At 43.1% G+C, this 27,945-nt stretch overlaps 1 protein-coding gene across 4 annotated transcripts; it reads left to right on the top strand.

Moving 5' to 3' along the window:
* The first annotated feature begins 50 nt into the window (after window positions 1–50).
* On the top strand, window positions 51–27,945 carry LOC138588987 (kinesin light chain 1-like). Of its 4 annotated transcripts, none has more exons than XM_069659248.1 (16): window positions 51–113; window positions 7,730–8,001; window positions 8,429–8,659; window positions 9,785–9,863; window positions 10,248–10,476; window positions 11,121–11,208; window positions 11,838–11,939; window positions 12,454–12,627; window positions 14,685–14,784; window positions 15,901–15,953; window positions 16,184–16,251; window positions 16,471–16,579; window positions 16,990–17,142; window positions 26,026–26,150; window positions 26,308–26,365; window positions 26,703–27,945. In XM_069659248.1, exons 2-16 carry the CDS (start codon window positions 7,753–7,755, stop codon window positions 26,775–26,777), a joined length of 1,893 nt encoding a protein of 630 aa, XP_069515349.1. In that variant the 5' UTR covers window positions 51–113; window positions 7,730–7,752; the 3' UTR covers window positions 26,778–27,945. The 4 variants fall into 4 exon arrangements, with proteins under 4 accessions (XP_069515349.1, XP_069515348.1, XP_069515351.1 ...); XM_069659247.1 differs by having other exon boundaries at window positions 9,782–9,863; XM_069659250.1 differs by lacking the exons at window positions 26,026–26,150; window positions 26,308–26,365; window positions 26,703–27,945 and adding an exon at window positions 21,461–24,048 and having other exon boundaries at window positions 9,782–9,863; window positions 16,990–17,115.

Below are 27,945 nucleotides of genomic sequence, written 5' to 3'. Positions count from 1 at the left end.
AACATGACGTCACTATTCATCAACTGAGCCGCAGGGGCTGCTGGGAGAATCTGACTGTGCCGGAGACATTTTGGATTTAAAGGGGCTGAGCTAGCCGTCAGTCCTAGCTCTCGGTAAGTGCTACCTGTATCTTCACATTCTCGTTTTTACAACGTGTGATCCCTTTTATGTTATCTGGGCGTATATTTAAGAAGCATAATTTTAAACTACAATGTATAGGAATGATCCACTCGGCGGTTTTAACATGGTCGGAACTTGTAACAACAAGGGAGTGGTGATGCTAGCGGGTTAGCTGAAGCAAGCTAGTAACGTTAGCTTACTGGAGCGCTAAACAGATCAAAAAAGCTTTACTGTGTGAATGAAAAAAATGATGAACGTTCGTCAAGAATATAAACGTTCTTCTTGTGAACAAACGATCTCAGCGACGAGAGAAGCAGCTGTTTTCTGACCCAGATCATTCGGCTCAGCTCAGTAAGCCTCTTCATTTAGCCTCACCTCTGGATTTTATAATTGTGTCAAATTTCGCAAAGTCTTGACCCAAGATTGGATCATGGCCTCTGATTGATGACGGTCACTTAAATTAAGATATTAATATGAGGCCTTACTGTTTTCACAATACCATACTTTTATATGATGTTTGGCATACAAACGTTATTACATATTTGTATTGATAGATTACTTTTTATATGTACAAGATACTTCATCTTTAATACATTAAAATAAACGTTCATAATAATAATTTCAAAGTAGGATACATCAAAAATAACTTTCCTCGTTATCTAACAAAAATACCAAACTAAATAGTACGGTAAATAAAACTACACAACTCTGGAAAGACACATGTTTCATTTGATATATATGACAAAATGTAACAATTGCTCTGTTTAGAACTGTTATTAATTGTTGTTATACATTTTCCCCAGCAATTTTAATGTGCGATGGCTTTTAATTTTATCTCTTTATCTCTAATGATCTTTATTTTATAAAATTTGGTTTGATTTAACAAATGCATTACAGTATCATCCTTTAAGTATTCCTTATATTTCTTTTCTAAACAAATATAAGCTCAGAGGGGAGCTGGCGTTCCTTATTCTTTTAAACCAATAAAATCTTCACTTATTTTTCATTTGTAACCGCTTCATGGAGGTGGAAAACCATAGTCCCGTTGTGAACTGTAAAAGTCATGTCAAAATGAAATATTGAGTGTAATGATGCAGCGTAGTGTCAAATGATAGACCACATGTATTTGCAAATGTTCAGAAGACTGAGCCTGTTTGTGTTCAAACAAAGTTAATGTTGTGCAGCAGCATTAACACGATGTAACTACCACGATAGCTCTGTGCAGAGAACCATGTTAAAAACACAGGTGTCACATTTTCCATCATAATCTCCTCAGGTCAGACAGAAGCGTTTCCTTGTCTCCTTGCGTCAGTATAAAAATCTAGGCAGACAGTTTCAGACATCTCTCAGTGGAAAAACCGCCCTCTAGCAGCTGGTCTCTCTGCAGTGATGGATGTCTGTGGACAGCGTCAGTGGCACTTCCCTCCTGCTTGTCCCAGGCCCTGCCACACCCTCCTTGTTGGCTGACTCTCCTTTGTGTCTGGTGGTGATGTGGACAGTGTGTTTGGTTGCTGTTTGTGCCGGAAACAGAGGAAGATGAGGTGATCTATCGGTGCCAAACTTCATCAAGTAGACAGGAAATGCTTCTCGGGGGAGATGGCACAGAGATCGGACACTGCCTTTTTCCATTTCCTATGTTAGTGTTTTACAATTATAAAAACATCAAGCACCACACCCTCTTTCATACAGTCTGTTTCCATAGCCTGTGCTATGTTCATTATTTGCTCTTAAAGGCTTGTTTGGATACGTTTTGGTTCAAGAAGACTGTAAGAAAAACATTTAACTTCTGTCTCTAGGTTAGCTGAAAATCAAACCCATGCAATAGTGAAGAAGAAAAGGGCACATTTAAGAGTTTGTATCCTGCTCAACGTGCTCAATGTGTAATTACCCTCGGCAATAGCAAGTGCACACTTATGCACAATTCAGGGTTATTCAGTTGATCCTCCTCTTGGAGATCAGTGTCTGAATCTCAGTCGATTTGAGTAACTGTAGAGCAGGAAGGGAAACGGAGAAACAGGGACTCAGTGATGATGCTGTTTTCCAAAGGGAGATGTGATAATGTGAGGCTTTAGACCTCTCTGGAGGGGGAGACTAATGAACACTGGAGCTCTGTGAGATGGTACAGGTTTCTGCTGCTCTGAGGCAAATAAACGCGTCAATACAGAGTCCACCAGGTTGTTCCTTTAAACAGAGAACTGCCTTTCATAACGCTGTTCTCTCCTCTTGGGCATTTATATTGGCTTCTGGGCCAGATATGCTATGATTGCTGCAATATTGTATGACCTTTGGTCTCCCTGCAAGGTTGACTCATCTATCTTGTCTATAAAATGCAGCTCCTGATCCACCTCATCAGAACAGTGTCACAGAAACACTGTATCAGGTTGTTAGATTACATTTACGAGTAAACAGCAGTCTGACCATAACAGGTTTTTGTGTCTACAGCTAAAGCAGCTAAACATGAATTTGCAGACATAGCTAAAGTACAAAGGCTGAGATTATGGAGTGTCTTTGCTTCACACATTGATCATCTTTGCTGATGTGAAAATGTCTCTCTTGTATTCTGGTTCCAGTATTTGTAATATTGACCCTCATCTCTTTAGGCCCGTGGGAAACAGGTGATCTATTGACAGATGCTTCATTGTGTTCGTCCAGTATATAAATTTATTTCTTTCTTATCACTGCTGGTCTATTGAGCCCTTTTCCATCTATGATCATTACAACCCTGAGTCATGTTGCTGCTGCTCGTGGATCTAAATGTTCTTTTCACTTGACTCTTGCTTGACTGCACACGAGAAGTTATAGGATAATTATGATTTAAATTGGCTCACAAACATGTATTGGTTTGTGGTGCTGAGGCAGACTATAGGGCCTGAAGCTGTACATTTACAGTGTAATAATTTCTCGTGTAGTTGCATGAGGCTGTAGGTTTTAACCTTGCAGCCTGGGTGGCATGTGAGCCTCCTTTGAGTCTGTAAATAGTGTCATTGAGCCTCTTCCATTGTGTCTCATTAGACCTGATCCTTTGTGTCTGATGAGAAGAGAGGAGCAGAGTCTAGATGAGGATGGCTCCCTCCCCCATCCGACCTGCTCCTCCACACTCCCCTGCTCTCCTCCCGCCGTGGGTGGGGCTGTCTCTTGATGCGAGCTGATGTTCTGACGGAGCAGAGGGAAGGTCATCAGCTCCCTGCGAGCAACCGTCTCCTCTCCTCCCTTATCGGCTTCCTTCTTGCTCATTCCTGTCCGGTTTCTTTTCCGTTTGCCTCGCTCTCTCAGCGAATGTTTCCTTTTTCGTTCTGAGCAGGATCACTTTGGATTAGCTCAGCAATTTTATGATGCACTTTGCTGGCGTGTAGCGCTATTACCGGAGGAGGAGTCATTATCGCATCAGCGTTTCTGCCTGCCAAACTATGATGCTGATCTGCTACTGAAACCGAGGTTGGTTTTCTGGTCCAGCAGGCTAAGAAATATCTTGACCCTTTAGAAAGCATTTAGTGGGTTTTTAATGGAAACGGATGCATTGAAAGTATGTTGCAGTTTGTTTGTTTCCCATTGTTTTATCTTTATTTAAAAAACAGCAACTTTGCTTGGAAAAGTTGCTTAATTCTAATGCTCCTTTTTTTGCATGAACACTGATGGTTTCAGTGCAATCTGTTGTAAAGACACAACGAAGAGCAGAGACATCTGTCACTGCAGGGCGTCTCTGTTTCAGGTGTATTGAGTGGTAGCTGGAGCAGCTCTGGGATGAGGGATTTGTTGTTTACTTTTTGCATGTTTTAAAGAGGTGAACATTTCTCTTTGCTGGCTCCCGTACAGCTGCTAATAAAGCTTGAGTAATGTTTGACCCTGATCATTCCTGCCCTCAGTCCTAACCGAGGGAATTTGTGCTGCTGTGTTTTGTAATGTGTAACATGGAGGGTGTATGTTTCTGTAGCGCCCTGTGAGCCGGCCTGTTATCCATGTTAGCAGAAAGAGAAGTCAGATTGTGGGCCTAGCGGAGTCTGTCACTTTATTTAGTCTATTTTATTTTTACCTTTGGTGCTCGAGTTTGTTTAGCGGCACATGATCGGTGTGAAAAACAAGAAGAAAGTGTTAAAGATTAATTTGAAGTCTTCGAGAGAAAAACAACAGCCCTGTTGGACTTTATCTCACCTCTTTAAAGACTGGGGAAACATTAACTTCAGCTGTCGGAGGAGTCCTTGATACAGGTGTGTTTGCATTCTATCAAGGTGAAGCTGCTTGTCTCCTGGCCGACATGAAAGCATACTCAGGCCTTTCATGCACTTTGGTGTTAACCTGCAGAGACTCAGAGTAACTGCACAGGGTGATTAGATGTGTATATGATTGATCTTTCAAAGAGATCTTTTCAAACCCGTTCAGAGCAGCTGAGAGCTCTTTGGAGCTGAACGTTTTCAGAGCGAAACGTTCTGAAGGCTCCCAACGAAGAGCAACGTGCTGCTCAGCTGTGAAGCGCTCCCACAGAAAGCAGCATCCTCCTCTTCTGTCTGACGTGTCGTCATGTCAAGTTCATGTTTTATAATCCTCATCCTGACTTCACTTAGCACGATGCTCATGTAGCATTTTCACATGCTCCTGACTATACACAACGTGTCTGTGCTCATGTAAATACATGATTTGTTTGAGGATTTGAATAGACTTTTATATGAAGCACAGTCGGTTACTTGTGCTTTGGCCTGTTTTCCTTTCATGTGAATCTCTCTTATAGAAACGTGTTACGTCTTGCCTGCTGAAAAACTGCACCGTGAGCACATTTTACTCTTCTGCATGCTGGCGTCGCTGACTGTAAGCCCGCTGGTCATTTTGTTTTTGGCATGCTTGATATGTGCATACCAGAGGAATGAATTCATACCAGGTCTGTTGTTTATGATCTTAATATTTGGCCTCATTCATGTCCTCGTATTCTGAATCTAGGAGGAAGTACGAGCTCACGCCTTTCTAGATTTCCATGTAGGATTTTATTTGGTGACCTGAAAACAAAGTGGTTACTGTGAACTGATGAAAAGCTTTGTTTCATGTGACGCGTGATGAAAAACGCTGAATGATCTCGTCACTCGGCGCTCCTCTGAAGAGGTTTAATGTCTTTGCACATTTTCTTTTGTACTGCTCTTTTGTTTCTTCCTGTAAAAAGAAAGTAGAGACATGATCACATATGAGGGACTCACTTACGGAGGAGGCCTTTTTCACAGTCTCTGGGAACCGTATCTAATATACATCATCCACCTGCTTCAGTGTTTCACAGCTTGAACAGGACGCTCTCTGATCTGCATCAAGTTAACTTCAAGTTTGTTTTGTAGGAAAACAGGAAAAATGTATTGATGCCTTTTCCTTCGGAAATTATGCATTTTTGGAATTCTTGAATGGATTTTAATAATCGGTTTCCTGAACCTGAGAATGGCAACGCTTTTTGTTGGAGAAAAGGAAAAACAACATCATTTCATGCAGAGAGGTTTTCACCTGACGGCAGCAGAGGTGCCTTCTGTCTCCTCTGTCTCCTCACCTGCTGTTGGGTTACCTGAGCTTCTACGATCGATCTCTGCTGCTGTCCTGCACGTCCAGAACCTCCAGCTGGCGATCCGGACGCTCCAGTGTCCTGATTAAAGCTCATTTCCACACGCAGACATCCAGTTAGTCGTCTTCAGTAGCTGTGTTCATGTGCTTGTCTAGTGTCCATCAGGAAACATATTAGCATCATAAACCACACTCCCCCGACAGAGCACAGCTGTGATTACATGACGTGACCTGCATGACATCACAGGAGGGGGATCATTACTGGACACTGGCTGTAGATCCAGTCTGTGTTGCCTGCGCCTGTGTTTCTGCCGGCGCAGGTGAAGAAGAGGTCATAGGACACTGAAGCTAATAAATTAAGTTGTACAGACATTAGAGCTGCAATGATGTGCCAGAAAGTTAATCAACTATTTTGAAATGTTTAAATCATTTTAAGGGAACTTTTTCGAAAAGATGGAGCCCACAATCTGTCATTCAAAGCCTCGGAAATGTTTCTGCTCTCTTTCATCCTCTAGAGAAGTAACAGGAATATGTTTTGCTTTTGGACAGTCGACAAAACAAGACGTTTAAAGAGATCATCTTGGTCGCTGGGGGTTTGTGATGGGCAATTAAATCAAAAATATTAACAGATTAATTATCAGATTTTTATCCCTAGAATTGATTTATTATCATGTTGTATAGTTTGATTCTGAATCCAGAAATGCATCGCCCCCACTGAACATCCATGATGACTCTTTGCACCGGTTTTGCAGCTGTGTTAATGCCAGCTCTCCACAGCAGGACTAAACATAACTGATGCTTTCTTTCCTGTTGTCACGTCACAAAGCGTGCAGCTTTGAATCGCAGTTGTTGCTGGTCTTTTTATATTCTGAGTGCTTGTCTTTAATAGACTGTGGCTGAATGTGAGCAGCATCTCAGGGAGTGGCTCACTAATGGTGTAGTATATTTTCCCTTGGCAGATGGCGCTCAGCTGGTGTTTGATACTGCGAGTCCCCTCTTCCTTAACACTCGCTGCTGCTAACATACAGAATGCACTCGCTCTGCATTGCCTGGCCCCCGGTCTGAAGGGCAGGGCTGCTTCTTGCTCTGACATTTTCACCATGCAGCCAGCAGTGACGTGGCTCAGTGAGTCATGGGTTATCTTCAGACTGTTTGGGGAAAATAACACATGTTCCATCCACTCACCAAAGGGCTGACATTTCTTCAGAACACAGTGTTATAGACACTGATGATTTTTCTGTGTCTTGACCAGATGCTAAGCTGTATTACTGAGGCTTTTGTTGTGTCATCCTCTCAGTGACTCTCAGTCAGCGAGGCCTCTGTTTGGATAAAGTGCTGGCACCCGAAGGCACCCACACTGCAGCATCTGTGTGCCCTCTGCTCGACTGCAGCGTTACTCCCAAACAGAGCTTATTACACAAACCCCCCACAGCCTGTCCACCAGAATGATGTGTCCCTTTGCCCCTCAGCGCTGCACAGCAGAGTTTCAATGCATGTCTTACATTTTTATGTGGCTATTCGTACAGCCCTTGCAGCGTAGTCTTGTTAATGCACGTTTTATTTTAGCACGTTTCTGTCTTATCATATCAAACGCTGTTCATTTTATATTTCTCTAATTTAACGGAACAAAAAACTGCTGACCTATCTCACTCATGAAATTTGAATCCCTCTTCTCCGTCTGTGATAAAAGCCAAATTAATTTCCCTTTTATGGCTGTCGCGTTGCTGTTTGATCATGCATTGATATCTATCACTAAGCAGAGACGTGACGTGTCTGTCAGCATCAGAACCAGGGCTTTACACCATCATATGTCTGCCGTAGATGCTTGATACTGTGAAGATTATTTGAAATGGAAGATGTTTTAGAAGAAAAGAAAGAGAACTGTTTTGACAGTTGCAGTTCAGACGAGCTCTCTGTGTCTGTTTTGTGAATTCCAGTGTTAAACAAGCACAGCTGCATCTTTGGAAAGCGGTCATGAAAATGTCCTCTAATGTGGCAGCTGCTGCTGTTCAAATATTCCCACAGTGTCCAGTGGGTGTGCCTGTTATAACAGCAGCTTCACTTTTCTTATCAATATGTGCAGGTTTTCCCTGAGCTGCGTAGAAGATGTCCACCATGGTGTACCCGCGAGAAGAGAAGCTGGAGAAGCTCTCTCAGGAGGAGATCATCTCCAACACCAAGCTGGTGATCCAGGGTCTGGAGGCCCTGAAGAACGAGCACAACTCTATCCTCCACAGCCTCCTGGAGACCATCAAGTGCCTAAAGAAGGATGAGGAGGCCAACCTGGTGCACGAAAAGTCCAACCTGCTCCGCAAGTCAGTGGAGATGATTGAACTGGGCCTGGGCGAGGCACAGGTAAGGCGGGGTGGTCGAGGTGTGCGGGTGGCAAAACAGTATTTTCGAACTTAAACGCACCGTGAGGAGTTTTTAACTGCTTATGTATCGGAATCAATTAATTACTGATGCCTCGATATGACCCACAAAAGCAACCCGAACCATCAGCTAGAGGTACACATAGTTTGGTCACTTGCATGATAAGCAGAAAAAAAAAGTTTTAGAAAACACCGTTGGTCAAAGGTTTAAATCTGAGAACTGGAAGATAAAGAGAATATGAAACAGTATCGTAAAGTCGTGTGTGTCTCTGCTTCCTCTTTCTATCCTGAGCCTGTGTGCTGACCATGATTCATTCAGAATCAGCCCCGCTTTGTACCCTCTGAGCTCGGCACTCTAACACTCTGTCCTCGGTAAATGTCGCTTCTCTCCCATGCTGTCTCTATCACAGGTGATGATGGCCCTGTCCAACCACCTGAACGCGGTGGAGTCGGAGAAACAGAAGCTGCGTGCGCAGGTGAGGAGGCTCTGCCAGGAGAACCAGTGGCTGCGGGACGAGCTGGCCAACACCCAGCAGAAGCTGCAGAAGAGCGAGCAGAGCGTGGCCCAGCTGGAGGAGGAGAAGAAGCACCTGGAGTTCATGAACCAGCTCAAAAAATACGATGAGGATGTCTCACCCACTGTAAGTCCTGGACACCGTCAGTCTGCTGTAACTAAGATCAAAGCTCCTCTCTCACGAAAACAAGTACTTCAACAGATCGAGCATTTCTGGCTTAGTCGTGTATTTTTTGAGAATGTGTTTACACAGTTTTCTTGTGTTTAAATTGTTCTCCCTATAAGTGGATTTTAAAATAAATTGTTCCTCCACATTAAATTCACTGGACGACACTGTTTTCTATCGACTGCATTCAAATCAACGACATCATGTGGCCTGTGCAGCAGAATAAGGATGACTTGATCACCAGCAAAATTGGACAGAATTGTAAGAATTTACTTACACGAATTCTGTGCAGCGAACAGCCGTGGGACTATTTTATTTAAAATCAGCTTTAATTGACTTTATTTCACTGGTAACAGCAGCAGACTGATATTGATTTCCAATACAAGAACAAAAATCTGCCTTTCCTCTTCCGGGTATGAGCCTCTCTGGTCTGATCCTCATTGATCTGATGATGGGAATGAATCGCTGCAAATTCTGACCTTATTTTTAGACACAAAAGACGCAGTAACAGTCTGTATCCATTAAGTGCTCCGTTCTGTTGGAGCACATCCTGCCAGAAGCCTGCAGGATCATTATTCCTGTTCAGGAAGGAGCTTTTCCATTTTTCCTGCAGAAATCAAATTTAGTCGTCGCTTTGTTTAGCCCACTGCTTTATGCTGCGCTTGATTGGCTGCATGGAAAACAAACTACGTAGACTGATGTGGTTTCCTATTAAGTTTATGCAGAACTAGGGAGCACCCTCATCAAACCAAATGAAAACATAATGTTTATGTTCGGATGAGTACAGATTGATGTGACTGCACGATGAGGTCACGTTCCCTCTGACATGTCTTTCATTATGACTTTGTTTTATAATTCTTCTTCTCACGGACTAAATGTTTACAAAGATGAGTTCTTACTCGAAGCTCGGCACGTCTCAGACCTCGTATGATCCTAAAGATATCACGATCTTTTCTTTCCTGTGTCGTATCTGTTGCCTGTTATTCTTTATTTCATGTCTAATGAAGGATGATTCCTGACTTGTTGTCCGTGACTCCTGCTGTCCGTTAGATGATCTGACTTTCATGTGTGTGTCGTCCTCAGCAGGAGGAGAAGGACCGAGAGACACCGAAGGACTCCCTGGACGACCTCTTCCCTAATGATGAGGAGGAGCACGGCCAAGGAAGTAAGAACAGCACGGTCCAGAGATCCAGCTTCATGTTATTCTACTCACAGATAAAAGTGTTGAACCTGATGACATACTGTGGCTTTTCTGTCATAGAGGAGTTGGCTAAAATGATCTCGTCATCATTTGACTAAGAGTTGATAATATATGCTTCTCTGAGTATTTATGGGGAACTGAAAGTTTGCTCCTGAGTGTCTGCTGTCCACTGGGGTAGATAACGTTCTGTCATGCCATCGAACACTAATTGTATAATCCCATAAACTGATTATTCCCTGAAACTGCTGTATTGTGTGAATGCAAATGTAGTAAGCAATATAATCAAGTCAGAATTTTCCCTCTTTGACATCTGAGCTGACCTTTGACCTGTGCGTGTGGCCTCCACAGTGCAGCACCAACACAACAGCGCGGCCGTGGCTGCAGCTCAGCAGGGAGGCTACGAGATCCCAGCCCGCCTGAGAACCCTGCACAACCTGGTGATTCAGTACGCCTCCCAGGGCCGGTACGAGGTGGCTGTTCCCCTCTGCAAGCAGGCTCTGGAGGACCTGGAGAAGACCTCTGGACACGACCACCCCGACGTGGCCACCATGCTCAACATCCTGGCTCTGGTCTACAGGTCAGAAATGCCTCCATTTTCCAGATTAGTCCACAATGCCAGATTTTAAGACCCTAAAAATGTGACCCAAGCTAATCATCCAAATCTGTAAATGAAACCTAATCGAGAGGGTTAACCCTAACCCTAACCCTAACCCAGAGAGAGAGGGGAGAAGAGGAAGAAGCCATCCGAGAGAAATGGAAAAGATTTAAGGACAGCTATATTCATGTGCATAAAGATTATTTTTCCTTCCCCTGTTTCCGCTTGGATTGTTTGAGCGCCCAGTAGAGCTCCACCTGCAGACTTTAAAAGAAACAGCAGTGAGCTGATCTTAGCTGTTTGTGTTTATTTCCCGAGCTCCCCTCGTACAGCGCAGTACAAGCTGCTGTTAGCCGCCAGCTAACGAAATGTGCGGCCTCTAGGTAAACAGTATGAGCAGGTTATGACTTGCAGATTGTTTCTGGATGTTTTAGTTACAGTGGTTGTAGCCAGCTCTGAGGGCACAAAGGTCCAGACCTCCGTCACTATGTACAGATCTGTGTTAAATACCTGGATAATCAGGACATAGTGATCAACATGCCTGCTTTAGCTAGTTCTACTGTTCTACGGTTCATAGTAGTCTACGATTGATTGTCATCACATTGTCTTGTCTCTCTCTCGTGCAGGGATCAGAACAAATACAAAGAGGCCGCCCACCTGCTCAACGATGCTCTGTCCATCCGGGAGAAAACCCTCGGCAGAGACCACCCCGCCGTAAGACCCCACAGTCGCCACCGCAGCCACAGCTGCATGTGGACACGTCCATGTTTAGATGTATCACATTAGTCACCTGGTGTAGGCTCATTATCATGAGAAGATTGTGTCAGGGAGGCAATAACCCCCCCGTCTTCTGTATTTCAGTCAATCTTTATGGATTAATATCCACTGTTAAAGAATTGATTTTTTTTTTAACCATGTGACTGCAGGCTTCAAAGTAATCAATCGAAACTCCTCAGTGTTTGCTCATACATCCAGCAAATCACACAACAGCCGATGGGAAACACTAAACTCTACGACTGATCTCACTGCAGCGCCTTGTAAAGCCTAAAGGAAGCTATTAGAGCACAGCACTAGTCCCTGCAGCTCTGCGGGCTCACAGTTCACCTCATATAGTTTCACCTGTCACTCAGTCTGATTCTCGACACAGAATAACGAAGACCAAAGGCAGGTAACTTCCATCCTGTGAAATCCAGGAGCGCATTGGGGCTGCTTGATTGAAGTATTTGCATTTAGTGACAGACTTTAGGCAGCTGTACAAAACTCCGTGATAATGTGAGGCTTAACTGGCAGCAATAAAGCAAAGCAGAGCCATATTTATGTTGCCTCTGTTTATGTTTCTCCAGGTTGCTGCAACGCTGAACAACCTGGCCGTGCTGTATGGAAAGAGAGGGAAGTACAAGGAGGCCGAGCCGCTCTGCAAGAGGGCTCTGGAGATCAGAGAAAAGGTAGGCCACATCCCTGGATCGCACCGGTCCACATTCTGCTATCCAGGCCTCATCTCAAGGCTGAACCTGCTCAGTGTAACAGACTAATTACCGGGGTTATATTTCCAACATGTCAGCTGGAGCGGCTGGAGCAGCAGTGACTAAAAATAGGCAAATGATTTTCTTAAATTGTCTGTGAAGTTTCCGCTGGGGGGCTTTCCTGTCGGAGGGGGGGGGGGGGGAGTCACAGGGTTTAATTGAGAGCACAGCTGAAAATGGATAACAGACGTCAGGGAGCGAGGTAGGAGATGGATAGGAGATATGACAAAGCAGAGCTCAGCAGGGTTCAACGAGTCTCTGCCTGACAGCTCTATTCTGTACCCTCTGTATCGATCAGCCGGCCTTTTATTAGGTCTCCTGAGTGGCTGCAGGAAGAAGACATGAAAGCAGCAGAAGGAGCCAAAGCCAAATAGATGGAGGCAAAGACGTATACAAAAGTGTTAATTCAAAACATTCCCTTCTTGTTCTCCGCCAGGTCCTGGGGAAGGACCACCCCGATGTAGCCAAACAGCTGAACAACCTGGCTCTGCTCTGTCAGAACCAGGGCAAGTACGAGGAGGTGGAGTACTACTACTGCCGGGCCCTGGAGATCTACGAGTGCAGGCTGGGCCCGGATGATCCCAACGTGGCCAAAACCAAGAACAACCTGGTGAGAGACAAGTTCTTCCAATTGCACTCTCTTGACCCGGAGCACCTGCCATTTTTGAATCCTTCCCGGTCTATGAAAACACCATCACTGAAGTCCAAGCGTTGTGTTTTCGATATTTAAAGTTCCTGTCAACAACAGAACAGGATATGCATCACGATATGGAGATCTGCGTTTGTTTTCGCTGGTTTAACTGTAAATATAGAAATGGCTGCTGGCTAGGCGTCGTGAAGGCTGGAAGGAGTTGTGAGAGATAAAAGCAAACGATCACGATTACTTTGATCAATATTGAGATCACGATTATTAATAAGGATTATTTATCCATTTTGATTGTACTTTCACATTTAAATAAACAGAGCAACACTTTCTGTTTTCTGCATTCAGACTCGTGTATAAATTTAGCATCAAACTCAGACTTAAAATCAAGTTGTTGAATTTGGTGCAAAATATCAAATGCAAATTGCATGGGTAATGTCAGTGTGTCTGTGGGAGCTGGGTGGATAGCTTGTCTCTGTGCAGCGTCTCTGTTGTGGATGTCTGACTTGACGCTGGAGGACATGCAGCAGCTCGTTCTTCCTCTCGGCCTTCACACACTCATCATGCTGCACTTTGTTTCTGCAGCTGCTTCAACAAATTAGTCGTGTTGCTTTGCGGCGCAGACGCAGGTTTTAATTACCTATACCTCCAAACGAGCCGTTTCAGGGGACCAGCTCTTCGTCTTCTGTTCCACACGTCTGACTTTAGTTTCTCTGACCGTCTCTGTTGTTTACTCTTCCTCTCTAAACTGACGCTGCGAGGTCGCTCATCACGTGACATGCCAGCTCCCCCAAAAGTGAGGCCCAAACCTCTCCATCGCCCCCTGGGGGAGCGGCTGTTAGTTTAGGGAGCGCTTGATTTGATGTGCAGCAGAGTTTTCTACGGGCGGAGCGTTCTAAACGTCCGTATCACCATCAGTCATGTGTTTTTAATCGTGGGAAGACAAAATCATGATCTGAATCAATATTTGACTAATTGTGCCGCCCTAATCACTGCTTTGTTTTTCTCATATTAGTTGCTATTAGTTGTTTACTACCACAGTATTTGTTTGTCCTGATCACTTTGCTGTGTGGGCTGATGTTTGAGTCATTTCTCTCTTATTTTGAGTCTAGCATTATCCAGGGAAGGATCTGTTCTGTTGGAAGACTCAGAGCAAACAGAGAGAGATGTGTTGATCACATATTTATTATAAAATTAGCATCTTTACAGTCATTCATTTCAAGTGTTTGAGTTTTAAGGAAATATATTTAGTTTGGTGTAAAAAGCTCCAAATGCCTCATATTTAGTTTCAAATTAAAGATTCTTTGAAATGAAAACAACTTTTATTTTTCGTTCTGTTTTTGAGAGCGAGCTTTTTTTAGATTGAGTTTAAAAAGGTTCCTTTAAGCGAGAGAGATCAGGGAGCAGCAGCAAGATCCGCAGTCCTCCTGGAGTCCAGAGGGTTCATACAGGAGTTATTTTGACAACAGTCACAGCCCCTGCTGAGCTGTGAACGTACCAAGGTAAACACAGGCACAGCAGACTTTCATTGTGAGCAGATTCACTCATTTGTTCAGTCGGCTTGAGCATGTGGGCGTGTTCAGTGCAGAAACTGTGACTGCTTTCTGCCTTCACGGCTCAGTTCACTGTGTGAACTCGTGAGAGAGACGCAGGGATTTTTAAATATAATAACTTATTAAAGGCGACTGAATATGATCTGTATTTCTATCACTGTCATCTTTTAGACGTGTGGATAGAAACATTTCTTTCCATGAGTAGTATATAAAGGACACCGAGCCAGCACTCTTCTGTCTGCCCCTCTTGTAGCTGCTCTCTTCTTTGTTCCTGCCCGGTTGCTCACACATGATGGAGAGGCTGCACGGAGACAGTAGAGGAGGCTCTGTGATACTATATCGTTTTCATGAGTCACAGTGCAAAGGAGCAATATGCGGAGAGGCCGCTGCTGCTGCTCTCCGGGGGCACATTGTGAGTCAACAGGTTCATTTGATCCAACACTAAAACGCTCTCTCTTCTTTCTTCTTCAGGCGTCCTGCTTCCTCAAACAGGGGAAATACAAGGAGGCTGAGATCCTGTACAAAGAGATTCTGACTCGTGCTCATGAGAAAGAGTTTGGATCAGTCGATGGTAAGGCCTCAGAGAAGGCATGAGTAAAAGGTTATTTCTATAATTACAGCCGGGAAGATTCTTTCAATCAACCTAGAAATCAATAAAACACTGGAAAGTGAGAGCTGGTCGGGTGGTGGTGGGTGCTGCTCAGAAAAGACTCGTTTGTTTTGGTTGTGCTTTGTCTTGTGTTTGTGTCACACCAGCGAGCGCGCTCACTGATGGACAGACGGTTAAAAAGTGGACGATGTTCTGACCTCCACGTTCAGACGACTCAAAGAATCCAAATAAACAATTAAAAGAAATAAAGAGTTTATTTGTCTGAAAGATGAACTCTTGAATTTTCTTCTCTTTGAGTTTAAGCTCAGATTTTCAGCTTCCTCGGGGGATTAGAAAGACCGCTTTGAAAAGGGAATGAAAGGAGGCTCGGCACAATGCAGCGCTCCGACGCTGGAAGCTTATTTTTCTTGTGTCACTTAGCTTCACAATAGTGCAGAATTTTTGAATATAAAACTGTGAGCGAGTTGAAGGTTAAGGGGAAGCAGCAGAGCAGCAACGTTTTCACAAGCAGTCGCAAATAGTGTAAAATCTCTTTTAGTTTTAAGGGTTTATAGATTCTGTTTTTGGATTTCTAATGTATATGTAATCAGCCTGTATCGTGAGTATGTATTAGATTATACTTCCTAAAGTGTACTCGTGTCTGAAGGCATTGAAAAGCATTTCTTAATTACTTACAATCTGCAAAACTGATTACATTAAAAACAAGACTGTTTAACTGTTTGCATTGTTTCTGAAGGAGCAGGAAGGAGCTGTGTCAATCTTTATATTATTAACTCTTAACGTCACTGTAAGGTCAAAACCGTCTCTGCAAGACCTGAAAGTTCCCCATCGTCTTCTTACATGTACAAGTTTATAGAAATAATTCAGAAGCAGAGAATCTCCCTTCCAAGATGCAGATAAATCTGACGTCTGAGAGGCTGATCTCACGATCAGTCAGTGCGGTAATGTGGCAAAGTCAGCCTGCATCAGGAATAGTTTATGATTGATTCAATAAAACATCTTGAGGTCGACGGGTTAATCTGTTTTCCAGTGCTGTTGAGCTGTGTGTAGACTCCCTCTCTGTCTGTGTGTCTGCAGCTGAAAACAAACCCATCTGGATGCATGCGGAGGAGAGAGAGGAGATGAGCAAGGTGAGGGCTGCTCTGAACAGAAGCAGAGAAAATACTGAAAACACTGCCGCTTAAATAAATGAAATAAACATGTCAAATGCAAAAACAGCTCTGCTTACTGTTCTGTCCTCCACACATGATATAAGAGGTTACATGAAACACAGTAAACACAGAGAAAAATGCTGCTGATCCGGTTCTAACCACCTCCCCTTCACGCTCTCTTCTTCCTCTTCTCCATTATTTACTTCCAGGGCAAGCACAGAGACAACACCCCTTACGGAGAGTACGGAGGCTGGTACAAGGCCTGTAAAGTCAACAGGTGGGGCAGAGCGTGATAAGCATGTTTTTACAGCTCAGTCATAAACATAAACACTTTTGGTGGAGGCCAGAAAGCATTTGTTGTTTCAGACATGCATGGAGTAAACGTGTGCATTCTTTCTTCTCTATTGTTAAGGAAGCAGCATTAATTTTAAAGCGTTTTCTTAATAATCACTAGAGATCATTTGTGTTAACGTTAGTGTGCCTGTTTCTGCTCCAGCCCCACAGTGAACACCACCCTGAGGAACCTGGGGGCTCTGTACCGCCGACAGGGCAAGCTGGAGGCTGCTGATACCCTGGAAGAGTGCGCTGTCAGGTCCCGCAAGCAGGTCAGCAGCATTTACCTGTCTGCATGCAGATATCTTACCAGCTGCTGTTTCTGTAATATCTTACAATTAGGACAGCAAATCTCATGATATTTCTTTCCCTTTCTCTACATTGCTATGGATCCAGAGCAACACAGTAAGTGGTTTGTCTCTAACTGATAGCCCCCACAGAGCCTCCACCTCTCTCCCATAACATCACTGCCTTCTCACGGTCATTTAAAATACTCCCTTGTCTCTGTGATGCCACACACAGACACAGAAAGAGACAGAAAACATCCCTTTAATACCTCTACATAACTTTGTACTCTCACTCATGTTCACAAGCTAATGTCCACCTCCGAGTTTTTCCTTTTTTCTTATGTTCCTTTGTTTTGTGTGTGTGTGTGTGTGTGTACCTGTGTTTTTCCCATCAGGGTGTCGATCCCATCCACGGGACACGTGTGGTGGAGATCCTGAAGGACACAGAGGGGGACAGGCGGAGGAGCAGGGACAGCCTGTCCAGCGTTAAGTATGAGAGCGGCTCTGAGACCGGCGAGGAAGTGAGTATGGGCGTGGAGTGGAACGGGGTGAGTACAGATCCACTACAGTCGAGTAAAAACATCGGGTGACCTCAAAGGAAGAACAAGGAGGTGTTAGTAAAACCACAGAGAGTGTGGACTGGTACAGAACATCCTTAACATTTATAGAATTCAAAATAAACAGCTCTTAAAGGGACAGTTCAGATTTGTTAGTTGTATTAATCAATTGTCAGTGTATTACAGTAGATGAAGGTTAGCAAGGTTAATACAGTGCTATGCTAGTGTAGGGCTGTCTGACGTCAAGCTGAAGCACTTACACACATCTGCTTGTTTTAGGTGGGCCTTTTTTAAATGGCTTAAGTTTTGCTCGCGTCCACAACAGTTCATATCTCAGCGTCTGTGTCCGTACTATCCCTTTAAGTTGCTGACTTCTCGGGCTACTTAACCTAAATGATCAGAGCCAGTCAGGAAGCCCCTCTAGACGATGCACCTCACTATACGCCCCGTCTTCACTGTGGTCAAACTGCACAACAGAACCACACACTCATTAATGCCTGACCTATTTTATGATGTCATAAACTGGTTATAAGACATTAATCTGGAACCAAAGTCCAAGTTGCACAACCTCCTTTTTCACAAAATGATTTTCAGGCTCAATCCTTTAACAAGCCTTAGAAAGGTTCTGCACTCTGACCTCTCTGTACCAGCCCATCACCTGCTTGTAGATGCACCTTGTTCCTCTCATGAGGTCAACCTGATGAATCCCTTTTTTGTAACGTGTAAAGCTGATTGAGTGTCTTGGCATGCCGCCCTGTTGTTTTGACACCAGCTGAGTCTCCCTTGGTGCTACATGTTCATGTTTTTGTTGTTCATTGCTTGACAATGAAGCGTCTTGTTTTAATAAGTTGTTGTTTTGCTGGCAACGCTTCTGCATAAGTGGAGCGGAAACAAAAAGGCACAGGCTCATTCTGAGGCACCCTGGCATCATATGAAATATTTATGAGCTTCTGGGGGACTCGCAGAGATCCCGCCTGTCTGACTCTCTATTAGGATGTGTCATGTTTCCACCATTAAACACGATTGACATGTTTCCCAATATGATTCCGATGCTCGTCCGGCTGTGCAGTAAACTGGATGTTGATATGTAACGGTTCATCCTGCTGCTTTATTGCCTCATTAACAGTCCACTCTGGCGTCTTTACTGTCATTTCACTGCAGGGATTTTATTTCCGTCTCCATGTAGACGTGTTGCCTCACTCCTCGTTATTACAAAAACATGACATTAATGTAGCTCTGTGTTCAGATCTGGAGCCCTCTGGTGAAGCTTAAATAGGCCAGAGGGCAGGACTGTGTCAGCAGAGATGCCTCGTCTGAGCCTGAGCCGTTCCCTCGCTTCAGAGCAGCCACGCCCTTCACTGCACCAACCCCGTCCCAACATGCATGTAGCACTGCCGGCCCTAACATGCACACTAATGGACCATGTGCGTTCACTGTGTTTTCACATGGTTGAGAAATGTCTGTTAACCTGCCATCTGCTGAAGTAGAGAGGTGGGGTTTTGTTTGTTGGCTGTCGTGTGAATGTGAACGCTTCTCGACACACATGTTCATAACACAGCTACTCAAAACTGCTTCAGTGTTCACTCCAGCAAATGTTCAGCATGCGCGTTCATCGTAATGTGCACCTGCTTTATCTGAAACATGTGATGGCATGCAAAGGATTCTGGGTGTGTGCTAGCTCGTCATTATCCATGTCACAGCTATAACAGTAGAGATAAAATGCACAGTCTAAACAGGAAATGTAACCACGACATTGTCATGCTTTTAAAGATGGTTCCTGACCGAGTCTACATTCTTTACTCAGATTCTCTAGTCATTAATCCGTTCATTTATAGCTGCAAACATGAAACTACCTCATGGCTAGCTTGTGTTTTAAAAGAAAGGATTGTAAAGTGTCTGCTTCTCTGAAGGTATTTTCTCAGAGGTGATGTGACGTGCACGTCAGACTGATCACTCTCCTACTGTACAGCTTTGTCCAGACTTATCCCATCTGACATTTTAATACAGCTGAGCTCGAAAGTCCACTTCAAAATATGATATTTGAATAAACACCTGCTGTTAGCGTCTTTATAGCATTTAGACCGAGGTGTACAAAGTGCACACATCCTTTACTGAAGTACAGATACTTGTGTAAGTCAGTTGGATGGGGAATGTCTTGCTGCTGCTCGTCGGCCATGTTGGCTGCTTCTCTTTCATCCATGTGACTCCGAGTTCTCCCTGTCGCTCACAGACATCACGTTCTCTAGACGCCTCTTCTCACACGCTCCAGTTTCCCTCTCTGTCTGTGTAGTTTGACACGTACGTCTTTTGTTCATTTAAGCGGTCTTGATGTTGGAAAGGCGGTGGCAGTAATGCAAAACAAACATAATCAGTAATTCCCCTCAAATGCAGTGAAGTAAAATGCCTGTGTTGAAAATGTAAGCAGTAGAAAGACATTTGTGTTAAAATGAAGGAGGTGAAAATAAAACGTTAATACTTCAATAAAGTACGGATACCTGAAGATAAGACGATCCTTTATTGATCCCCATAGGGGAACTTCAGTACTTCAGTGCTGTGTTGCATGATCTCAGGTGTATGTGTGCGTCTGTCACGTGCTCTGTGCTGTCGCCTAGACGCCTCGATGTGCTGCCTGTTAGTTTGCATGTCTTGTAGTTTTCATCCTTTGCATTTTGCTTTTCTGTTTGTTACTAACCTGCTTACTTGTTGATTACTGTTGCCATGACAACCAATCAGCCTGTCAATCAAATTTCCTTCTGTCACTCAGTGGATTGTACTCTCCCTCTTCAACTCTCATTTCACACAATTACTTTGGGTGGGTTGGAATGTAGTGACAGAAGAGCTAGGCTAGATCATCAGTCAGATTTTCAGGTGAGCGCGGGGCCAGCAGAGGCGAGTGTAGAAGCATTATATAACAGATTAAACACATTTACAGTTAAGGTTTTTATTTAGCTACGTTTTAGCAGAAGTTCTGAATTTAAAAAGCTGAAGCTGCAGATTTAATTCACAGTATGACTCCCTGTTATATCATCAGTGTAATGGCGTTATCAGAAAGCCTGTTTCAGTGCTGATGCCTGCAGATGTTCCTCGTCTGCAGTGCACAGTCATTGGCTGGGTGCAGTCTGCCAACTCCAGCTTCCTGGTACCCAAAGAGGAGAGAGAAAACAGCTGAGTCACGGTGACTGCAGCCACAAACCTCCACTGCACCACTGACCTGTTTCAGTGCAGCTCCTGAGACAGCTATATTTTGCAGAGAGGGGCACAGCTCCTGTGCTGCATTTATTATAACCGGAGACATTAAGAACAAAAAATGACAACAATAAACACTTTGTAACACTCAAGGAAGACAACAATGAAATGTTAGAAATCACAAATACAAACGAGTAACGGGTAAAATGAGACAAAATAAACACCAGGGATAAAAAGCAATGTACAAAATAAAGGATTAAAACTGACTGTTACTCCTCCAAACTAAGAGCGAGATTAAACAAGTCTTACATTTCTTTGTATAAATACAGAGAGACGGTTTGCCACTTAAATATCCAGAGACAAGCAAGAAAAGCCGCATGAGACCCGAGGGATCTGACTGGAACGTAAAATGAAAGAATAAATACGAAGTGTGGAAGATGGAGGTCTATTTAAACTTTCTAAACATGTTAAAGGACTTTAAAGTGAATCCTGACAGATACAGGAGGGAGCCAGTGTCGTGTTAAGATTCTGAACTAGCTGCAGATTTCTTTCAGTCTTTTTTAGTTAATCAGGTAAAAGGGGAATTAAAACCGTCTCTACTGCAAGTAACAGAAGCGAGTCAGAGTTTAGGTACCTTCCAGAGTTAAAAAATGCTCCGACTTTAGCCACAATCCTAAAATAGATAAACCAGAGTGTAAAATGACTCCTTAGTTTGTGACATTAGTTTAAATCTGTGTCTCCAGACACTGAGTGCAGTGTCGGGTTTATTTATCTCTTAATTATTTATTCATTCATTCGTTCCCCATTAGCCACGACCAAAGACCTCGTCTTCCAAAAAACCAAACCAAACCTCTTTTAACAATCATAACAACAACGTCACAGTGTTAAATCTATGCAAGCAGTAAAATGACAGAAGTACTACTCAAAACAGGGCTGTAGTATAGTCTAAAAGGTTGTCAGCTAACATCAGAGTAGTGCAGTATAGAGGAGAAGAGAGGGGATGAAGCTCAGGTGTGCAGGTGTGCAGTGTAGGCAGTGTAGGCAGTGTAGGCAGCCCAGCCCTGAGCTCTTAATCTCACCATGTGTGCTGTTTTTGTCTGTTTCTCTCTTTCTCTTTCATCAGGCCTAAGCCATCAAGATTATTCCTCCATCCTTCTCTCCTTCCCCAGCACAATAAAAAAGGATGTGTGTTGTCGTTCCCTCTGGCCTTCTCTCAGCGTGCCCCCTCCCCTCCGGCAGAGACTCAGAAAGCCCCCTCCTCCTCCCGGCTCTCACCTCTGTCCTCTGTTCACCTGACAGCTGCTGGGACGTTTGGTCTTCTCTCCTCTGCTCTGATTCTTTCCTCTCACTAACCCCGTGTCCAACACCATCTCAGAACGCGTCACTCTCTCTCACTGAACATTAAGAAAATCGTGTGAAGTCTTTTCACATCCTCTCCCCAACACTTGTAATGTTTCATAGATGCATCGTAGATTTATTTGGATGGAGGAGCAGGAAGAAGGCAAAACAGAAACGCTGAAAGATTTTGAGGGTTAGTTTGACCTTTGACTCCAACACACACTCAGATAAAGAAATCAATATATAGTAGGGCTGGGCGATAAATATACGATCATGATCATTCTTTTTATATTGATTAATATCCTTATTTACCACGATATATAAAGTGGAAAAGAGAGCTTAAAGAAACCGGACGGTTCATGAGTTAAAATGTAGAATCTCGTTTATTGACATGCGCTAAAGTTGACTAACAAACATTTTTGAGGCTATTTTCTTTTTATTACATTAAAAACAGATAAAAACAGCAGTTTATCTGTTTTAAAGAGCAAAAAAAAGCAGTATCATGTGAAGTATTAGTGTCTCTCTCTTCTGTGGGCGAAGCATACCCGGGAACTCTGCCCCTAATTAGCTCGGCTTCATTTTGCAAGTTCAGCTGGTTTATGTTGTTCATGAGGTTTTAAACGTGAGCTGAATTATCCACAGAGGCCTCCTCCTCTTCTGAACAAACAGACCTGTTAGTTGAAACCAGTATAAACACTGAATAAAGGAGTTTCACATGTAAATGAGTGTTTCTTTAATGCTCTTCGACAGACACAGGACGTCAGGAGGAGCTGACATTATCTCAGATGTGTCTTGGTGCTCGGCTTGTTTTAAGGTCGGGATTTCTTCAGTGTTCATCCTTTACTGGAGCTGAATTAACTATTGAGGTCTCCTCCCCTTTAAAGCAAACAGGCTCCATAATTATAATCGGTTAAAAAGACTAAAAAGAGCAGTTTCATGTAAAAATCAGTGTTTCTCCAGTGCTCTTCTGTGGACACAGGTTTTCTGGAGAGGGGGCTTCTCATCGAGCTCAGTGTTGTGTATTTAACGTGTGAGTAGAAATCTGCTGACTCATCCAATCCCCGATGGAGATGGTTTTATCGCCCAGCCCGTCTATAAAGTCAGTATATTACAGTTGATTCGGTTGTTGCCTCGAACGCTCGCGGTGAACGTTGATCTCGAAGCTTCCAGCCCCTGTGTTTAGCCGTCAGTCTCTCTTGGTTTTTAAAGAAAGGTGTTTTTGTTGCCAACGTGTGTTCCTTCTGTTTCTAACTAATGCGACAAAATGCCTGAACAGTGAGGAAGTTAATGGTACTGCATATTTTAACATGCTAATAAAAACATCTGCGGACGAGTTGGCGGGAATAGAGAAGGGAGCATTGTTGTTTTTATAGATATATTTCCTTTTGATTTCAGTTTTGTATAATGTGTTTACATTTTTTTATGTTTCTGATTATTTTGTGGCTGAATATTAAGGCAGGAGTCCGTCAGTAATGCTAACGATGTGTTAGAAACGACCAGAAGGGCCGATGTTAGAGGAGCTGAAGGCAGGCTGGTCGGATCTCAGTGAGCTCTTGTTGCGATGGTAATTTATCCTCAGTTTGCTCCTCGTGGCTTCAGTGTCCTTGGATTGATGAGTGTTCACACAGGCTGGTACAATATGTGCCCAGAAGCTTCAACAAAGGGAATAAGGAACATTAGCTGAGCTGAAAGCAGCAGACACAACCCGGAGCTTCTCAGAGATTGCTAAATATTAATCGATTTCAAAGTAAAAGCCCAGATTTGCCTTTCTTTGTTGTTGTAGGATTAAAGTGTTATAATTGATTGGACGCCTGGTTCAGCTGTAGTACTCGTGTGTATTGTGTCGTTTTGCTGGTACACTCTGGAGTCTGTATTTGGAACACAAAGCTTGGTGGAGTGTTTTGCCTTTTTCTTACACATCGTCACTTTGGTGAATCCTGTTTTTAGACGACATGCCGAGTGTTTCCTCCTGATCAACATGTTATTTCAGACGTTTAACTTACTGAATGTAAAGACTTTAACATCTTGGAAGTGTAAGTGTAGGCTGTGTTTATAGATTTGACAAGTGCATTCACTCTCCGGCTTCTCGGTATGCTTCCTGCCTTGATTCTTCATTCCTTCAACGAGTGCTCCTGTGCTTCTAATGCAACTCTGAACAAAAGACTATGTACATCACATAATTATGACAATATTGTTGTGTTAGTGGAATGCTTATTTATTGAACTGTCTATATAGTGTGACTGAAACATAAATGGTAAGGTCTATAAGCACTATCTTAGTAAGTAGGACTGCATTATATTTACCATTCTGCATTGTGAAGATTATTGCATCAACACTTGTTGGTATTCTCAAATAAAGTTTTTCATTTGTGAACGTTTGTCTTTTCTCTGCGTCACATGGAGACGTCTGTGTTCAGGTTTGATCTTTAGTGGAACAGAAATATTTCTAAACCCTCTGATTGACCCACAGCTCCCCCTGCTGGCTGCGAGACTGTACTGCGTTAAAACGATCACATCACAAGAAAACTCGGAGGCATTCTTTGTTTTGGACAAACTTAATACCGTCTGGTAGTCATGGAGACCATTTAAACCACGTCTGACGCCGTTAGGAATCTTCCTCTTGAGATGGAGTTGTGGTCTTTAGAGGTTGTAAGCATATAAACTCCAGCAGAGTGAGGCCCAAAATGTTCATTAAAACTATAAATGTATGAGGTTTATATATGAAACAAACTCTGGCAGTGGTTACAGAAGTGTTTGCAAACTACATTCAAACACAACTCTTACAGAACAACAGTAAAAACACTTCCACACAGCTTTCTCATGGCAGGAGGGATGTGGTTAACGCCTGAAGCTTGTAATGTGGATTGCAGTTAAGTGACTGAAGTCCTTTTCATCAGGTTGACATGCAGAGTTTACTGGTTGGAGAGTAATGCAACACATGGTGGTTAAAGCAGTGTAAGACAAACAGTTGTATAAATTAATTGAAGTATGGATTAATTACAATAACGCACTGGTTAGTTTGTGATTTACAATTAATCTGCCAAGTAATTCTTCAGTAAAATAATAATTTGTTCTATAAATAATGAAAGTGTCAGATGTCAATCACACGACCCTGAGGCCGACAGTGACTCATTCATGTTGCTTGTTTTGTCCGACAAACAGAAACTTTCAGAAATACAAAAAAAGCAGCAAAATCTCTGAAACAAGAAGCTTAAACTGAGGATAGATTTTATATTTAAAAAAATTACCAAAATAATAATCTATAATCAGAACAGTTCATAATGTATGAAGCTGGTGTTTCTGTAGATGAAAAATGACACCATCACTGGACCACACAGAGACGGTCACTCTGGTTACCTTTCTACTGAAGCTTCTGTCGTTCTTTCTAACAGTGAACCTCTGACGGTACTTATTCTACATCTGTCTTATGACTTTTCTCCATTACATCTCATCACACTGTTATTGATTATACACAGATCTCTCCATCAAACCCTCCTTCTATGACTAGTTTGCACTTCAGAGCTGCACAGCTGATATATGAGAGACTGGATGTGATGAACAGCTGCAGTGTCTACACAGCCCCTCTGTAAACAAGTTCAAACTGTGATCCATATATTAAAGACTCTGCAAAGAACCGCGTCGTTGTCTCAGATAAAGAGCTAAGCTTTGGTTCAGTGTTTCTATCAAGTCAGAAAATGTTCCCAGCTCAGAGAAGTTATGTTTTAGCAACAAAGATAAAATGATTCATGCCTTTATTCCCTCGCCGCTTCACTGTCGTAACGACTTGTTTTCCACTCACGACTAATCTCAATTACTTCCATAAAACATCTTTGATATGCAACCGCTGATTCACACCGATTTATTTTTAACATCTGTTTTCTGGTATTTTAAATGTTTGCTTGTATTTTGTTGTTTTTGTGTTTTTAGATGTTTATTTGTGTTTGTGTGAACGCTTTCTATCCAGATAGTAGAGTGCTAAATCATCATTATTTATATTATTTTAGTAAAGTGTATTTGTGTGGCGGTTATTGGATGATGATGACGGTTATGTTTAAAGTGGAGTCGTCAGGATATGAAAAAATACCAGCATCGCCCGACATCGTTACACATCGAGCTGCAACAATTCATTCATTACAGCACGAGTCAGAATACTCAGACAAACAAGCATCAGCTGTGTTACAGAAACACTTTGTATATTTGAGTCCCTGTATCTTCAGTGCGAAGTGTGCGTGTTGATGGCCGTGCGTGTTGATGACCGTGCGTGTTGATGGCCGTGCGTGTTGATGACCGTGCGTGTTGATGACCGTGCGTGTTGATGGCCGTGCGTGTTGATGACTGTGTGTGTCTGCAGGACGGTAGCGGAGCTCTGCAGCGCAGCGGCTCTCTGGGGAAACTCAGAGACGTTTTACGGCGAAGCAGCGAGCTGCTGGTGAAGAAACTTCAGGGTAACGGGCCTCCTGAACCTCGCAGCACCAAGTAAGACCTGCAGAGAGTCTGATAGGATGGAGGGCATTTTAAACACGTTATACTTCTTTTAAAGCAGAAATGTGACACGTTTGGAATTTAACCCCGGCTACATGAGTTATTATTTTAGCCGGGAAAATGTATGAACATTATTTCTTCTGTTCAACAGCATGAAGCGAGCTGCGTCCTTGAATTATCTGAACAAAACCAGTGATGACCAGTTCCAGGTGAGAACACTTTGTACAAACTCTTTTAATTCACATAACATTTCTGTTGGAACTGTTTTGTTCAAACCTTCATATCCTCGACATCAATACAAAGTGTACAATTACACAAGAATACAACAGTTAGATAATTAAAAATCCAACTCCAAGGTGAGCTCATGATCATGTGATCATGATCATGTGATCACAGAAGCAGTGTTTGCAGAGCAGCCGGTGTTCTGTGTAATTAGGTATTCATGTAAAATCCTCCTAAGCTGAACATCACAGCACAGGAGGTGAAAAACGACCTCTGGACACACGAATAGTTTAATAAGTTTTCTGTTTCCTGTTTGTGTGTCAGACTCGGGGGGGCAGTAACTTCAGGGAGAGCCGAGGCCTGAGCTCCAGCACCGTCGACCTCTACACTGGAAACTGAAGCTGCTTCCTCTGGCTCGTTCTCTGAGCCTTCACCAACAACACTACCAGACCTGTCAGCCCTCCACCCATCCTCTCTGCATCCGACCCAAAGACCCGTTTCCTCCAACATTCAGACCCAAAGACTCTTCAGTCTCCACACCTGCCCATGAAAAGCTGCCGGTTTATTCCATTTTGTTTTTAAAGTCAGGGTGTCATCTTGCTCCTTACCTCGGGTCGCCTCAGTGCCTCCTACATGTTGCCATAGAAACGTACCTCATCTCTCCCTCTTATTCAGCATCACTGTGCGTCTGCACTTTGACTTCACCTGTTGCCATACTGACACCGGTCCTGATATTTCTCCTGTCGTTGTTTTAATTTGAGAGATTCGTCTTCCTGTGCCAATCATCGTTTTATTGGTGTCAGAATGTCGACTCATTTCCTCCATAAATAGAAAAATAATAAATAGTTCTGTTGGGTTTGAAATGATGTAAAGCTGTAAATCCTTTTTATTTTTTAATTTTAACGTTGTACTTTTGCCTGTTGAGATTTACCTGCAATGCGAGGTGTTGGTTTAAGCTTTGGGAGACAGGGTGAAATAATAATGTGTGTCCTGCTGACGTGATGTGAGTCATGTGACCGGTTAGAAATAACACTATGATCGTACAAGGTTCAGGAAACGCATCCAGGTTCCTCAAACACATCCACCAAAATGTTTTTAAACTGTATAAACAGATCAATCTGAGGCTGAGCGGTCGTCCTGAATGATCTCTGGAGCCGCGTGAGACCCACCTGCAGGCTGGACGTTTCAGGTGTAAACTGTGAGCTTCTTCTTCTGCTGTTTACAGTGATTTCATGTCTTTAGATTTCTACGATGTGGTTATGATAGATTTTGCACAATTCTCAGATCGGTGTCTTTGATTTTTTTAGTGAAGCTTCTCAAAAAAACTGGAATGTTTCTTTATCCTTGATTTTTCTTGTTTTCCTTTTTTCTTTGTAATAAATGTATAAAACAGAATCAACAAATCAAGGAGTCCATCAGGAGATCAGTGGGAACAGAGTTACACTTCATAATGATTGTTGGTAAAATGTGCATCACTTTGGATCTGATTCATGTCGTTAGCACTGTCTGATAGTAGATCTGAACCACTGTGTGATTTTGATTCAGGAATAAAACCAACAGTTTTCTA

The sequence above is a fragment of the Semicossyphus pulcher genome, unplaced genomic scaffold (assembly GCF_022749685.1).
Source record: "Semicossyphus pulcher isolate SPU_LCO1_2020_fin unplaced genomic scaffold, fSemPul1.0.p SCAF_12, whole genome shotgun sequence".
Taxonomy (NCBI): domain Eukaryota; kingdom Metazoa; phylum Chordata; class Actinopteri; order Labriformes; family Labridae; genus Semicossyphus; species Semicossyphus pulcher.
This window is presented reverse-complemented; position numbering and strand designations above follow the sequence as displayed.

Coding starts and splice junctions, on each gene's coding strand:
- LOC138588987 (XM_069659247.1), top strand. CDS start 7,753: ATGTCCACCATGGTGTACCCGCGAGAAGAGAAGCTGGAGAAGCTCTCT. Junction 8,660..9,781: donor ATGAGGATGTCTCACCCACT/GTAAGTCCTGGA, acceptor TGTCGTCCTCAG/CAGGAGGAGAAGGACCGAGA. Junction 9,864..10,247: donor GGAGGAGCACGGCCAAGGAA/GTAAGAACAGCA, acceptor TGGCCTCCACAG/TGCAGCACCAACACAACAGC.